The 16,786-nt window shown below is 48.8% G+C and overlaps 1 protein-coding gene across 1 annotated transcript in view; it reads right to left on the minus strand.

The window, feature by feature from the left end:
• Window positions 1-10,277, minus strand: part of LOC119104660 (synaptotagmin-15) — a 34,382-nt gene extending 24,105 nt beyond the window's left edge. Inside the window, exons 1-4 of the mRNA XM_037228381.1 lie at window positions 10,219-10,277; window positions 9,663-9,677; window positions 3,422-3,624; window positions 2,403-2,471 (exon numbers count right to left, since the gene is read on the minus strand). Coding sequence (XP_037084276.1) covers window positions 2,403-2,471; window positions 3,422-3,624; window positions 9,663-9,677; window positions 10,219-10,277 — 346 coding nt within the window. The remainder of the gene's footprint in view (window positions 1-2,402; window positions 2,472-3,421; window positions 3,625-9,662; window positions 9,678-10,218) is intronic.
• Window positions 10,278-16,786: the final 6,509 nt, after the last annotated feature.

Below are 16,786 nucleotides of genomic sequence, written 5' to 3' on the forward strand. Positions count from 1 at the left end.
AAAGATCGAAAAATCGCCTTTGACCGTCATTTAATTCAACGGAGGAAATGTTTACTTGTCATGCTCTGGTCCCCGGAACTGTCACATTGTCTCACGCACGCGAAATAGCTTCTTGCATATTTTGATCTTGTTGCTATGTTTTGAGTTTTACACTAGTTTCAAAGTGCTTGAACATCTAATTTACTACGTTTGCATTTATATCAAAGCCCAAAACTCAACCAAAGGATACGGCCCCAAGGGCTTGCCAGCGAACTGGTTTGATTATTTCACCTTTTCCCTCAATCTGGTGTAGAGTTAGTTTTCATTGTGTTGTAACGGCTTTATCCGCTTCTGCCGGGTCATGAGGTTTTATGCTGGTAAAAGTTGGCAAAACGCCTTATTTTATACACATCTTACGAGAGATTAGGGTGCATTCATCCTAATAAGCTTTTTCGGGGTATTGACCTTATCTTTCGTTCATTGTTGTTCGGCAGTTTAAATATCATATACATACATATATATATATATATATATATATATATATATATATATATATATATAGCTTGCTTGGAAATATATATTTCCATTTTCTGAATAAGTACAAAAATGACTGCCAGCACCAGTCAGCTCACTACACAAAAATATGAAGCAAGGTAGATCACACTCGAACACGTGAGGCCATTCTAGTCGTTCTAGTGTTTCAGGATGGTATCTCGTGAAATGACAGCAATAAAAAGTTAGATAGAATGCAGAAGACGCCAATATTTCCGAAACGTTGGGATGAAATATAGCACAAACACATTTGGTGCCTTGATGTTAAACCTGTCGAACGAGGTTAAACGAAACATGAGGTCAAATGAACATACCCAGAAAGAGGTCATAAGCGCTGAATACGGCCTGGTCTTTAATAGTCTTTAATGGTCTTCATCCATCCTATTAACGTGTTTCTTTATAGTGATGGACATTTATTTTGTCCAGACCTAACACGGGTTACCTCGCCCCGGGCGTTCGGCGTCTGCTGGACGCCATCTTTCCCAGAAATCTCTCGAGCCGCCAAAGGGCGGATCCGCCATTTAATATTAGAATAAGCCGAACTCTACAAGCCGCCCGGATTCCCCAAAACAGTCCTGAAATAGTGAGAACAGCCGGCGTTCCGCGTATTCTTGCCTGTGACCTTGTCCCCGCCTAGTTGGGCCACGTGGTCACGCCCTTGCTCCGGGCCCATATCCTTCCTCAGAGCACGAGCGTGACGACAGATGATCCCCGAGCTTGTGTCGGGAACGCGCGAAAGATTAAAACTACAAGACATTGGGGATAGTCTCAGACGGTTTGGGTACTCTTGTGTCATTTCCGAGAGCTGAGGTTCTGAGTAATCTGCACGGACTGGAAATACATGGTGCACGTGTGTATTTTTCTGCCGCAGATATCGCTAACTTCGTGTTAACATCAATAAAGATAAACTCTTCGCATGTTTTCTTGCAATCATTGAGCTTTTAGTTCCTTGATAGCTCTTAATTTCCAAATATTTTGAGATCTACAGACATATTATGGAGAAAAGCGAATCTCCATTATCTGCAGATAGATGGTCTTTGTCCTTGTTATAGTGTGCTTTAGGCTTCGAGCATTTCTGAAGTTGCGAGACAATGCTTGTCCCCTGCTCAGATACACTAGTATTGTCGTCACCTTTGTACACAACTACATTACGCCGTGAAGTTGGACAATAGTCGTTGGGTACCGAATATCGCGCCCGGAGAAGTCCGAACCTTATTGAAGGCGTTAACGTCGCTGTTGAGACGTTCACCTGTTTGTTCGATAACGATCCACCTCGACCAGTGCCGCGCATGTTGTGTCCAAACAGCAACTGGACATCTGAGCACACGTCCGTGATTAACTGCGTTATGAACAAAACGCTCACGTCCAGATGACATTGTTTTTGGTACCCTCATAAATCATTTGGGTTCCGGTGGTGTGGTGGCTAAGCTGCTAGTCTGAGGAACCATAGGTCGTGGGGTCGATCTCCCGCGCCACCCGCCCTGCCTGCCAGGGTTGAGAGGCAGACGACGCCAAATAATCAGCTGAGCTGAGCGCAGCTGAGCGCGTCGTAAATCCCGAATAACGTCATGATATATTATTTGATGTGACATCAAATCGCACATGGGAAGCAGCGACTTCGAGTCTCTGGTTCTGTCAACAATCATACGTCGTTCGCATGTTGTGTGGTCACATGTTGATTACGAGATGAACACAATATATATCGTTTTCCATTCTGCATCGTATTTCCAATGCTGGAGCTCTGCGCGAAATGCTACGAAATGTTACGAAGCAAAGTGTTGCAAAGCAAAATGTCACAAAGCGAACTGTTGCGAAATATGCTACGAAAATGCCGCGAAACACCACGAAACGCACGCCATTGGCCTACTTACGTGGGGACTCCGAGAAGAACGCGATGGGAGAAGGGGTCGTGTTTCTTGATCCACAGTCTGAGGCCATATCTGCAGCAATCAGTCATGCAGCAATCAGTCATACACAGCTCTGTCGCAGGTGCGGGTTCAACGAGTCTGGTCATCAGAGAGAAGGTGCTTTGCTCTTAACGGCGCGGACTAAGTTATGGAAACGACAACGAAGTCTATATGCATGCTCAGTGGTGACCGAAGTGACAGCAGTATTCACAGCACCGACCGAACGTTGTTTAATGGTGACAACCTGGCTTTCCGGCAAGTCATCTAAACGTGGTCATACTGTATCAAGAGCGACGTTATCCGGGCTTCGTCATTTACATTCAGACACTTCCTCGCGCAAGGTAGGACGCACTTAGCGTAGAGTGACACAGCAGACTGAGAACGGACGAAAACGCAGCCACAGGTACGCACCGATGGCTACCTTCCGCCCACAGTCACGCACAGAGGCCTGCCATTCCCTCACAGGCACGCACGGAAGCTTGCCGTCCCCTCACAGGCACACACCGAGGTCTGCCGTCCCCTCACAAGCACGCACCGGAGCCTGCCGTCCCCTCACAAGCACGCACTGGAGCCTGTCGTCCCCTCACATGCACGCCCCGAAGCCTGTCGTCCCCTCACATGCACCCACCGGAGTCTGCTGTCCCCTCACAGGGACACACCGTAGTCTACCGTCCCCTCACAGGCACGCACTGAAGCCTGCCGTCCCTCACAGCCACGCACAGAGGCCTGCCGTCCCTTCACAGGCACACACCAAAGCCTGCCATCCCCTCAGGAAGCAAGACCAAAATATCACGCAGTTTGTCGCCAAACGTAGACCGTGTCCCGTGACAAGGCGAGGCAACATCTGTTCACATCTGAACACCGATAGAATATGTTGAACACCAATAGAACACATTTGAACACCAAGCGACCACATTTGGCCCCCGAGATAGCACATCAGAACACCGCTCGTCGAGAGCAGCCTTCGCTTCCGACCGACCCACCTCTGGGCGAAGAGGGCGTGAGCGGCGTGGTGGCCCCGTCCGAGCCGCTGGCCCTCAGGTCGGCGGCCGAGGACGAGCGACGTCGGAAGAGGTCGGGAGAGAGCAGCGGCGGCAGGGTAAAGGTCACGTCCCGGGACGAGGACGAGCGCCGAGAGAAGACGTCGGGAGAGAGCATGGGAGGCATGGAGAACATCTCGCGGCCGCTGCTGACAGAACAGGGGCGCGTCAGCCGGCGGCAGAGCGAACGGTTCCATGTTGTGTGACGTCATATTGGACGGTGATGTTATGGGCTCATGAGTTCATGAACACGCAGGCGGACGATGCGTGTCGGTAAAACTCTGGAGACAAAATCCTCCGCCAACAAAGTCCTTTTTTCACAAATCCGGGTATTTTACCTCAATGCTGATATTCCCTGTCCGCCATTTAAAATGTCCGGATACTCTCCTTTATCAGGCCCGCGTTCCTCATTACCAAACGCCGTTCACGAGTTGCGACCCATGACGTCAGAGGTTAGTGCGTCACAACAATTCCCATGGCTTGGAGGATCGTCGTTTGTGGATGACGTCGGCACTTGCGATGTCGTCGGTGGCAACCCAGGCAGGTACTTTGCCAACGAGCAAGGCGGCCCAAACGACGATGCTCTGTCCATTTGTCAAGCTCCACGTCACGACTGCGTCTTTCCATCATCATCATTATCATCATTATTATCATCACCACCGCCACCATCGCCACTATCATTCTTATAATCATCATCACCATCCGGGAGGTCCACGTCATCACTGCCCCAAAAGGCAAAACTGTGTCCAAGATGGCCCCTGTCCAGTCCCTCTGCCGCCAAATGGCCCGGTCTCAGCCGCTATTACCATCCCAGACCTCGGAACCACTTGTTTGCAGTGCGGCCAGTAACAAGCGTCGAGGCAGCTAAAAGCCTCCGCACTCGGCGGCTCCCGTCGCCGGCCAATCGAGCACGTGCGGTCCGCTCCCAGCTTGATTGGCGCCATATTTGAAAAGCTTGATTGGCGCCATATTTGAAAAGGTCGCGTTCGGCGAGACGGCGGCAAATTGGCAAGCACGGCTGTGCCGAGCACTGGCCCCGCTTTGACGGGTGTTGTAATAGGCAGGGGCGGTGCCAGGGGACGGAGGAGGGGAGGCTGCGACACTTTATCAGAAATGTCATTGAAATTCAGCACGACGCATGGAAACACTGATTCCAGATGCTAAATTCATGGAAAGCTGTGACGATACACGAGAACGCTGACTGCAAAAAGAGATAAGAGCTGACTGCTCTTACAAACAATTACGTGATGCTTAAAGGCTTTACTACGATGATTTGTACACGCTCGCCGCTGCCGTGAAAGTGGTGACAACCAGCGCAACTATGGCTTCATACCGAAGCTTAGTTTGCTTGTGTAAACATCAGCGGTAATACGCGTATTTACAGTGTTTTCATAGAATAGAAGCATTGACGAGCTCGTCCGCTTCCGCGAAAAAGGACTTTTCCCAGCACATTCCTGCAGTTTTCCTGGTTGTCCTCATTACAATAAAATATTCCCTACATCTATGAGCTAAACGGCTCTTCTCCGACCACGACCTGAAATGGCGATTGTTGTGGGATACATTGCTACGGAGCTTGGCTACGCTGATCCGCATTGGAGACGGCAAAACAAGGATGGGATATGCCCACAAAGTAGCAAATAAATAACTTGGTTGAGCTTTGCAATCTATGTTTCGCCAGTGGCAACGCTGTCAACACAGCTCACGCTTAGAAATGCCGAGAGAAAGAGCGCAAACGTCCAACTCACGAGCGGTTTTCTAAATTTATCACCGGCAGTCGCAGCGGCACCGTCGCAGCCCAGCCTTAATTCTGGCGGCTACAGGACTGCCGGGACACGTTCGGATGATTCTCGTTTCTGATTGGCTGGCCATTCAGGCTGCCGGAACAAGGAAGCGAACGGCTGGAAAGGTCAGTGGCCTTTTAAGGCGTTCGTGATGTCTATTTCAAACAGAGGATATAATCTTTGGGACCTGTCACATAGGTCCCCTGCAATATGACCTCGTTTTGGCGATCACTGTCACTAGATCGTGCGCGCGAGCCACCGAAGACATACAAGAAACAAAGGAATTTTAAGGGCACTAAGATATACAGGAGTCGACTGTCAAGCCTAAACAGACCAGTGAGAACTTTAAACAGCACTACTTCACTATAAAGGGACATTGGACACTATCTACAAAAGTCTCGTTAGCTCCATATGCGCGGTTACTATGACGCAGCGCCTGCATGAAGTGCTGGCCACTAGAGAGGTGGACGGATAATTCCACAATACCTGCCAGCGATCCCCCAAGCAGGGGCCCAAACAGCTATGCTAGCGCCGGCTGGGCCAGTACGCGTCCGGTTTTTCGCGCGCCTATAAACAAAAACGCGCCAGTTCCGCGACACGTGCCCACTCAGCAGTCTCCGGCAGCTGCCGGACTTGCGTCGGTGATCGATCCTTCTCCCCGGGGTCAAGAGGTCAGGCAATTGGACGCGAGACGAGGCCGCAGGCGGCCAGATGGAATCCGTATGGGTCAGGGGTCAAGTTTGACTGGCCCGCGGGCACCACCGATGGGCTCCACATTAATGCTGCAACAAAAACTCCTATCGACACGAGTATCTGACTGGCCCGCGGACACCGCCGATGGGCTCCACATAAGTGCTGCAACAAAAGCTCCTACCGATATGAGTGTCATCATACGATGTTATTTCTACGCTGTTATTTCTATACGCGGTTATTTCTACTGTCAGTTCTTATGCATGGCACTAGTGCTACGCGACAGGCATGAATTGCAAAAATTCATACTCGTCAGTACTTCTTCTGCAAACAGTTTTGAAACCACAACTTTTACACGACAATACTTCTACTGCATAAACTCATACGCAACACTAGTGCTACACGACAGCATTTATGCTTCAAAAAATTATACTCGTCATTACGTCTGGTGCAAAAATATTTCAGCCATTCATTAAACATGACTTTATTTCCACTGCAAAGGCTTTTACACTACAATAGTGCTCCAGGACAGAATTAACACTTCAAAAACTTACACCCGTTATGATCTCTGCTGCGAAAACTCCTACAGCCATTGCTTATACCTGAAATTATTTCTACTGCAAGGACTTATACGCAGCATAAGTGCCACACCACACAACTTGTACCCTAAAAATGTCACCTTTAACCAGTTGCAGTTGAAGTAATGTCGCGTATAATGAAATGTGCATGAATTCTTGCTGTAAAAGAAATGACTGTTTTTTGTTCTGGCAGTAAAAGTTTTGCCGAGTAGTACTCATATCGTGTATGAGTGTTTGCAGAGGAGATGTCGCGTTAAATTAAAGACCGTATAAGCTTTTGCTGTAAAAATTTGTTGTGTAGCACTCACAGAGTTTATAAATCTTTGCAGGAAAAGTGAGGTCGCACAAAAGTAGAGTTGTAAAAGTTTTTGCAGCAGAACTTATACCGCATATAACTGATGTCGTAGCACTCCTGTCGAAAAGAGCTTTTGCCGTATCACTCCCGTCCGAATGAATTTTTGCTGTAGCACTCCTGTCTGAAGGAGTTTTTGCCGTAGTGCTAACGTCGTAACACTACGCCGATACGCACAGACATTCCGGCGGCCACGGGACTGCGGGTTTGCCAGCAACGAGGGTCTGACGCCATTGAAACCCGTGATCGTGTGTTTTGATGCTGAAACGAATCCCAGGATGTGGAATATAGATCCAGCCGCCTAAGGCTTGCGGACCTCAGGATTCATGTCATGGGATGTCATATGTCCGACATGTGACAAGTGTTCACGCACGGTCAGAGTGAGGGATGGGTTTCCCACGGCGGTAGGAGAATAGGGTCCCTCCAGGGGGATTACTGAGATCTAGCAAAAGTTTCAACGGGCTTCACGTATGAATAACCGACATTCAGTTATACTATGTCATTTAACGATTTTCCTGAACTTTTGACCGTGGAAATTTTTGGTAGTTGTTATGTGTCAAGAATGGCGTCCTCCAATAATATTAAAGAGTCATGCTGGTCATTATTGGGCGGATAGCAGCCATCAGTAAGGTCCTACACCAGAGGTGTACTTTCCTCTTCAGGTGGGGAGTTCCAGCCCCTCTCCAAACTTGGGTTCAAGCCTTCTTCCACGCGCACCCCATCCCAGCTTTGAAAAGAAAATGGGCCAATCCTGGTGAAACTTGCATGTTGGTGTATTTTTGGGTAAGGCTGCAGCATTTTGGGGCCTCAGTACTCCCCGCACTCATTTCGCGAACCCACGCCCCAGGTCTAACCCGTGACGTCCAGAGTGTGAGACAGCTGTCGGTTATAGTCTCATCGATGCTTATCACATGTGGAGCTGTAAGGGCGCGGCGTCAAAAGACTTAGTCAGGAAGAAATATGTTGAAGACGATTAGGCGAAGCGATGTGTTGTGGGATATTTATTCAAGCTTTTGGCGAAATATGTGGCGAGTCTCCTTCCACATGCTACGAAATGGTTTGCATCGATGACTTTTATATTGCACTCCTACATGTCACAAAGTGATTTACATGGAAGGCGTCTACTTTGCACTGCCAGCTGTGACAAAATGACTTGCATGGATGACGTTCACGTTGCACGGAAGCAAATGAGCGTAGCCTTTCCGTCAAAGCTTCTTCACATGTCTTACGTCATGATGTCCGACATGTGACAACTTGACTGGGTTGGATATTTAAAAGACACCGGAAAAGACAGAAGACGCATGAGTTTTCCAGTCGCCACCACAAAACGCGAAGCGGAATTTCACCAGTGACAGTGATGGGACGTAGACATCAACGTTGTGGAAGCCTACCAACAGACATGCGACCGCGGAGAAGATGACGGAATCCCAGCCATACAATGCAATCAAATTTCATCAGTTAAGACAGGAAGTAATAGCCTTATTCCTCAGAAAAAACAAATGTCTCCACTCTCCTGGCTTTTCTCCGAGGAAACAGCTATTACTACTGTCTTATCTACGTGAATAATGCTCCTCGCTAATGCACTGAACAACTTATGTAAATTTCACCGGCGATTTACTGAGGTAAACATAGATTGGGCACGGATTGTACCACCCTCTGAAAAAATGTTGGCTTTTAAAGAAAATATGAGATGGACCAAACTGCATCAAGAAAACCGCAAGACAAAGCAGGTTTAATTCACATGTTAAATACCTACCAGAAAAGGCAGAATTGTATCAGATCTGGCATAGATCTATCCTTACGGTAGCACTGGGTGCGGCAACCCGACCAGAGGCCTCTTGGGTGCTTCGATTTGGCTCCTTATGGTTTAAATGATTACTACGCGCTTCTCCAAAACAATGCCGATGATGTAACGCAAAATTGGAAACAAACCATTCCGCCAACGCTGCTCAAATCGGGTCTCCAAGCAATATGCTGCCCTATGCCTTCGAGGATATTACTCAACAGCAATCTGGAAAGCCCGCTAGCGCCATCTGGGGACACACCGGATGCAATTCGCTAGCCTCTCCCGGGATCAATGTTCAACTCTGCACTGACCCGGCATCTACAGGCGTCGGGTTTGCCGTCGGCTGCCAGTTTTGTGGGCGTGCGCTCGGCTTGTGTTCGTGGTTGTTAACGTCCAAATAGGACTCTGTAAATATTACTGGCTGACAGATTACGCCGTATGGCCTGCCCGGTTCAGTGACCAGGTTGAAATTCGAAAGGCAAAAAGGCATGAAAAGGCACGCTATTCGCAGTATATTGCTTGGTGAATTACCAAACACTTTTCGAGGTAATCTCTGCCTTACACATTGCAATTGGCGACATTGGCTACATCGCTTAGTACTGTTAACGTATGCTATTAATGACTGCAAATTAAAATTACCTATTCATGCAATTCATGAATTTGCTCACGTTGGGTGATATGGAACGTCTAATTAAGCTCCATCGGCTTTGGTGCGGCAGAAAAACAAGGCAGGTGAGCAATTCCGACCTACCACTAGCAGACGAAGAGTGCGACGCATTCACCGCATGCTGATCTTACAGACGTGTTGCTGTGCACGGCTAAAACACTGCCGTGTTATGTGCATGCTGGTCTTGCAGACTGCTGTGCGTCGCTAAAACACTGCCGTGCCCCCCGCTGACGTATACATCGTCTCCGTCAGTCTAAATTACGCCTAATCAAACACACTGTGCTGTGTGGGTAAGTGCTCTGATGCTGGGTGCTTGGCGCGCTTACTGACCTGCGGAAGCTCATCCTGGAATCGGAATCAGGCAGGTCATGATTCGCTTTAGGATTCTTGGCTTTGCTGATCAGGCAAGTCAGTGTTATATTATACTGTTGCTGGTGCTGTTTTGCCACTGCATACTGACGGTATTACAACAATACATGCGATTGCAATCCGTGCTACATTTGCATAAACTCCGCTGTGCCCAAAGTTGCATCCTTTATCAATCCCACATATTGCAACCTAACAGTTTAACTGAATGCTGCAAATGAATTCCGAATGTTTCAACTTTTGGTACGCAGCATTTAGATCCTCCAGCTTCTGCCGGGTGCGAGGATGAAGATCAAGGTGTTTGTTTTTCAACGAAGCATCTCCGAAACTTAACTCGTACTGTTCCTTTTTACGACTGCCATACTAACCAAACGGCTTATAGACGATTTTTCTGCCAAAGAGCATTATTCCAATGCCCACGTAGAGCTCTTGGAAAAGACCGGACGCGATCGCGCAGACAGCAGGCAATGTGCATTTACGAAATGCGGAGATCACCTTTCACGCTGTTTCAGGTACTTACTCGGCGGGGAAGACCAGTTTGTTCTGGAGAGACTTGGCCATCTGCGTTACATGGTCCATGTCTGGAACAAAGGAACAGTTTTTGGCGAAGCAGAACTGCACCGTGGAGCGACTGAACCCGGAGCAGGTTATTTTGAACTTTCAATGACGGCGCGCTGTCAGCGGAACCATTCAAGGACAGTGAGCCCTGTGAATTGGATTGTTCGAAACTCAGATATAGATGTTTGATCGATGGTTGTCATTTGTGTGTTTCGTGGCACTTTGGTGAGTAATACACGCTACCAACGACGGACAATTCACCAGGTTATCTTCTCATGCCCATACAGAGAGTACAAGGGAAATCATGTTCCAAGTGGGGAATTCCGTCGAAGACCTCCAGCGAAGAATGTCGACAATTAGTGACGCCGGAGATCGCAACCAGGAGCGGCTGCATGTCACTTGACGCCCCAACAGTGGCACAATACGAAACATCACCCGCCAATTTTCCGCGTCCACGATCCCTCCTCCATCGGCTGTCATCTCAACGAAGGAAGGTGCTGAATTGGATTCAAAATGCCACTAAAAAATTCCACTAAAATAGAAGAACGCAAAACGCAAACAAGTAAAAACTATTATAAAAATGTTGGGCACATCTTACCAGTCCCTTCTCCAGTGATTACACCCGAGGTGATCACCATTGAGGCCGCTGTTGTCCTGTCTCTGTCCTGGTCCTGACCCCATTCATGGTCGAGGATTACGTTCCTTACTTGCCCCATTAATGTTCGAGGTCCCGGCTCATTAATGTCTGCTTTTTTGTCTCCTCTAAAATGGCGCCGAAGGAGATCGAAACCAGGTGGAAAAGGCTTCTGACAATCAGTAGCTTTTATTGCTTGTGTACGTCTCTCTCTCTCTCTCTCTCTCTCTCTCTCTCTCTCTCTCTCTCTCTCTCTCTCTCTCTCTCTCTCTCTCTCTCTCTCTCTCTCTCTCTCTCTCTCTCTCTCTCTCTCTCTCTATCTCTCTCTCTCTCCTTCTCTCTCCTCTCTCTCTCTTCTCTCTCTCTCTCTCTCTCTCTCTCTCTCTCTCTCTCTCTCTCTCTCTCTCTCTCTCTCTCTCTCTCTCTCTCTCTCTCTCTCTCTCTCTCTCTCTCTCTCTATCTCTCTCTATCTATCTATATCTAGATCTAGATCTAGATATCAATATCTCCTTCTTTCCCTTCTGGTGTGTTGCGCCGCGCCCGCGCGCGCGCGTGCGGTGTGTGTGGTGTGTGTTGTGTGTGTGGTGTGTGTGTGTGTGTGTGTGTTGTGTGTGTTGTGTGTGTGTGGGTGTTGTGTGTTGTGTGTGGGTGTGTGTGTGTGTGTGGGTGTGTTGTGTGTGTGTGTGTGTGTGTGTGTTTGTGAGCTCCCCTAGATAAGTGAAGGCAATCACTTGTCGGTGGTGCCCATGCCACCCATCCACACCGTGGCCGAGCTGTATGTACCGCCAGGCTGTTATCTGACTGTTTCCACACGCCCAGTGCTAGACGGAAGTGAGGAAGGGCTGAAGACCTCCAACATAATGGCTCCAAACCTGAACATTCAGGCCACCAGTCCATGTTTGCAAGCTCGCTCGCTCTATCACCCCATCCTCGAGTAAAAACACAGCGCCGACGACGCTACACCTCATGTCAAAGGTCAAATGACCTCCGAGGACGGGATATTGTTGACCGAGGCCAAGTTCCAGGGTGTTATTGCAATATCTGGTGTTCATAAAGCTGGTAATAAATGTCTCTACCGCTGTCGGTTCATAATGCAGCTTTTCAAAGTGTCACGCCGTGTACCAGAGCTGTGACATTTCTCAGGGGCTGAGGGAAGCGGCTCAGCTGGGGAAGAATCTCCCATATTAGTACAGACGGCATTGTGACAAATCTCACAGGCGTGCCCCTTTCGGTCAATCTCAGCCAGTCCACTAGCTGGCGCCTAAATTTAGCAGCCAAATAGGGCTGGCATCGGAATGATATTCGTCCTGCCATATTCATGTCGGTAAGCTTTTACCCATTGATAACAATACAAAAATGTTGAACTTGTGATTCTCAATCATCTAGTATATCAAATGTCAACGCGAAAAATAGACGTTTACGTGCGTGCTGTCCGACGTGTAATACCTCATATATCGATGCTTATCCCTTTGAAGAGAACTGCCGCCAGTTCTATGGAATGTTTTACGTCAGGAGCTTTATAGAACATGTTTTCTGACGCCAGTTTTCGTAACACATTGGACTATCTACGGTTAGACTTAAGCGTGCAAGATGCTGGATGAGAGCTGGTCTGTGATGCCCCATGTGTTGAGACATTGCCCCATGATAAACAACTGACACATGGGAAACATTTACGTATGGCCAAATAAAATACGCAATACGTGGAAATTTTGTTTTACTTTTGTTTGTGGTTTAAAATGTTTGGTGCTTATATCGCGAAAGTAAACGAATGTTATCTTAAAGTAACCTGACCTGGCTAGAAAATCAACAATTTTCATCGCACTTGAACAAGTACAAAACATGTTTTTAACCATGCATAATGGATATATTGAAAAAATAAGATAGCGATGCAAGCTATTTGTCACAAAACTTGTTAACGCCGTTTGTGATGCCATACTTTTTCACCATTGCAACCTGCGCAAACGCCTGTCCAACGCACAGTTACGGGCTATCATAACCAAACACCTCCAGTTTTGGACTCCAAATTTGTCATGCTCAGTTCCATTGCCTGCCAGTCAAGGAATGCAAACCGATTTGCCACCAGACATTATAAGCTGCCAATGTAACGATGACATGCATATGTGCGCTTAAAAACATACTTTTCCTCGAGAAAAATCAAAATATTCAGGCAAAACAACATGAGCTAAAATTGGTCAGCAACACATGACTGATTGCCAACAGGGTGCCAAGAACAATACGGCGCGTAAACCTACATCCAATTGAAAAAAAAGGACTAATCGGCAACACCAAACGGCGCAAAATCTCGCCGAGAAATCGTTTACATGGTCCCGTCGGGATTCGGCGATCTAAAATGCCAACTCAGCTCACACAAGCGTTGCAAACGTTCCAAACAGCAAAACAAGCTCGGCCTCCAAAAGCCTTTCTCAGCACCGGAAACCGCATCAGCCCAGACCGAGCTGCGTTCGTTCACAGGGCGACAGCCGGTACACTCGGCACTGTTTGCCTGTCAGGACTAGTGTTTTCAGCATATCTGAAAGCTCAAAAGTCTGTGGCACGCTCACATCGTCATGCTTCAGGCTCGGCGACAACATTGTTTCCTTTGCCGCGAAGTGAGAACTAGCCTCTACGGTTTGTGCGAATACGCAGGCGGTATTTATAGCGTATGTCACAGAGCAAATACCGCCTACGTCTGTACGAGTCGCGGCTTACATGCCATCAGCAGCGTCAGACGAAATACGAACACATAGGGGGCCTATGCGCGTCGGTTAAGAGGACGAGTCCTGAACTGCGCTCCCTCATCACAGCACGCGCTCGGACCGGAGCCGCGAGGCCGGCCCCAATGGCGGCCGAGCCTCTGGTATTCGCCTACGGTGGGCACCTCAGGCCTCCCCTAGTGCTTCGATGACCCCGGGGCCTTCCTGACCTTTAGTGAACTTCATGACCCTGGGGCGGCGTTTCGCAGCTGCTGGGAAGCGAACGCGGCGGGGCAGCTTGAACAGCAGATGCACTTGCTCCCATGAGCGTGGGGGGCGGTGCCAGGCATTGAAATGAGTAGCGAGGGCCGGTATACAGACCACTACTGTTCTCACGTTTGCTTATTGCGAATGGTCGCACGTGCTAGGTTCGCAAATGGCTGTTAAGCGCGGTTGAAGTACGGTGTTGTGCTGGCAGTTGCCATGGATACAAGCTGTGTACGCATATGTGTACCACCACTACGCATAGTCGCCTTTTCTCCTTCTTTCTTAGGTTATTTTCATCACACCGGACAGGGGGAGTGGACACCATCTGTGACAGCTTCTCAATGTCATGCAAGGCCAATGACCGGCTATGATCTCGTTTTATCTCAGATCTGTGTTATACAAGCCTGCTTCCTGAATCTGGTTTAGAACACGACTGTGTGCACACCGAATGGCTTCAAAGGTAGTCATGTCGGATAAGTCACATCCCGTCCATATTCGATACCTCCACTGCGACAACTGTTGTCATTTGTGTCATGGTCACAACCCGGATGAATATTAAATCGCCAGTTTTAACCTTGGAGACGAAGCTGGGTCATCTCAGGCCTGATCGTGAAGCTCCCTGCAAGCGGTAACGCGGCAGCCGTAGCGCGATAGCGTAACCAATGGCGTAACCGAACGGTAACGCGATGTGCCGACTGTTGGTGGCTCCGCACGCCCCGGCGCGGGTTATCTGCTCCAGAAAGTTCCGTCACTGCAAAATCACCGAACCAACTCAACAAGGCGTTAAAAAAACAAGAGCAATTCAGCCACGAGTGGCACAGCGTAACGACCACGGTCATCCTGATTCACGAAAGGTCAAAGGGCCACACCGATTCACAGAAGGTCATAGCGCTTGCGTCGTTTCGCGAGAAAGGCTCATATTGTATGTGATTTACGCGTGACATTCAAATTCCCGGGATTAAGGAAAACACCTCGTGTGGATTTACTCGTACCAGCCTTACTGCCATTACTCACAAGGCCTTGCTCACCCGTTTGCCAGACTCTCTACCAATATGGCCAATGCACTTCTCTATCCACTGTACGTTTACCTGCCCGTTTGAAATAACGGGTTTTCTCAAGTCTGATTTGCCCTAAAGCGACTATGCACTTTATAAACCATACGCCGATTATCTGTTTTATAGATTTGAGCTGGGCCATACCATGCCATAATCTGAAACTGCGGTTCAAAACAAGGCATACTTCAAGTGAAAGAATCAGACGTCATTCTGATATGCGACGTAGCGTTATTCCTACATCTAAAGAGCATTGGACAAGTGGAAAACATGTTAAGGCATCACCGCGCGCATTTAACAGCTTTATGATATATGAAACGTTGGAAGGCAAGGTCGGCAATGTCAAGCGTCACAGAAATTACAATGTGGAACAAATGCCATCTCAGTATTTCAACTTCAATTCCCATCCCACCCCATCAAGTTTTCGAATACACAAGCCAATATGCCGCGAGCCTATCATTCTCTCACATCCCTGACAGCTCTACCATAATGAACGGTAAAGCCGCCTGCCTGTACTTCTGCATTACCGATGGGCACACTAATCATTCATGATAGCACGGCCGGCGACATTCCCACGGGCACATGACTCGGGCCGCACGGCCTCGCCGCCGGCCGGCCCTCCTCCATCACGGTTAGCGCCGCGACGCGCACAGAGGTCGTCCATTGCCTCGGGCTGTGTGTAGGTCATCAGCAGAGGCGTGCACAGGCCTACCGAAGGGGAGGTGCATCGGCGTTGCCAGGTACAGCTGTAAGGTGGGATCAGGTCAGGTCAGTAAGGTAAGGTCAGGTCAGGATGATGGTCTGTCCTTTGTGCGGGTTGGCCCGCGGTTTGTGCCTGTTCGTCGTTTTCGATGCACTTTGGCCCTCTGGCACGGCCCAGCCGTACGTGACGTCACGCTCGTCAAGCCAACGCTTCTGCGTATCACGCACCGCCACTGGGATGCCCTGATGCGTAGTACCAGCCATATAACAGTTCGGTTCGGCAACGAAGCAACTGGGAAGCGTCGCAGTTCGGAAGCGAAGCATTTGGGAAGCGTCGCAGTTCGAAGGCGAATCAGTTTGAAAGCGTTGCAGTTCGGAGGCGGATCAGTTCGGAAGCGTCGCAGTTCAGAAGCTAATCGCCTATATGCAAGAGGCGCACATCATTCCGTGCTTTGTGTATGGTCCCTGTACTTGCTTGTCTGTACGTGGCCCACAGGTTCTTTTTCTTCAAAAAGCAATTGATGCCATAATATATAATACGGGTCTAATTGAGCTAGGAGACCGTTTCGTAATGGATACCCTCGTGATGGCGTGCAAAAACGATTCGGGGCAAGCACAGTTAATGAAGCAACCGTATCTCAACCGAAAATATCCCCATATCTTTCTGTATGGAATGATTTACAGGACAAGACGCACGACATGGGCTCTCCCGTAGGATGGGAAAGCAGCCAAAAAAGTGATGTCCCTGGGGACCCCACAGTGTATGCTGCCATCCATGATCAGCTTGTGCATGCACACGGCGTCCCCGGATGTCCAAGTTAAATGTCTGGATGCATTGTGTGGTCGCTAATGAGCTTCACTGACAAAATGTTTATGCTGACGCCGCGTCCGACGGCAGAACTAAGGGCTGCTGAACTTTCCGCGGCATTAAGTCTGCCACCCCTTCAAGTGTTGAGAGAATGGAGCCATTATGAGGTGCCGGAAGCGATATATCAGCCATTTCCAGCGATCTTGCGGCCAAATTGACTCGCGACATGGGAAACCCATCGGGTCTACCCGTTTGCTGACTTCACGTGCAGTGAATATCTATGACTCGGGCGTTCCGAGTCGCTAATGGCTCCATCACCGTTTTGGACAAGGGGAGGGAATGACCAACCTAACCAATGCATGGTGTTGGGTGCG

The sequence above is a fragment of the Pollicipes pollicipes genome, unplaced genomic scaffold (genome assembly GCF_011947565.3).
Source record: "Pollicipes pollicipes isolate AB1234 unplaced genomic scaffold, Ppol_2.1 Scaffold_6052;HRSCAF=7182_pilon_pilon_pilon, whole genome shotgun sequence".
In the NCBI taxonomy this organism is placed as follows: Eukaryota; Metazoa; Arthropoda; class Thecostraca; order Pollicipedomorpha; family Pollicipedidae; genus Pollicipes; species Pollicipes pollicipes.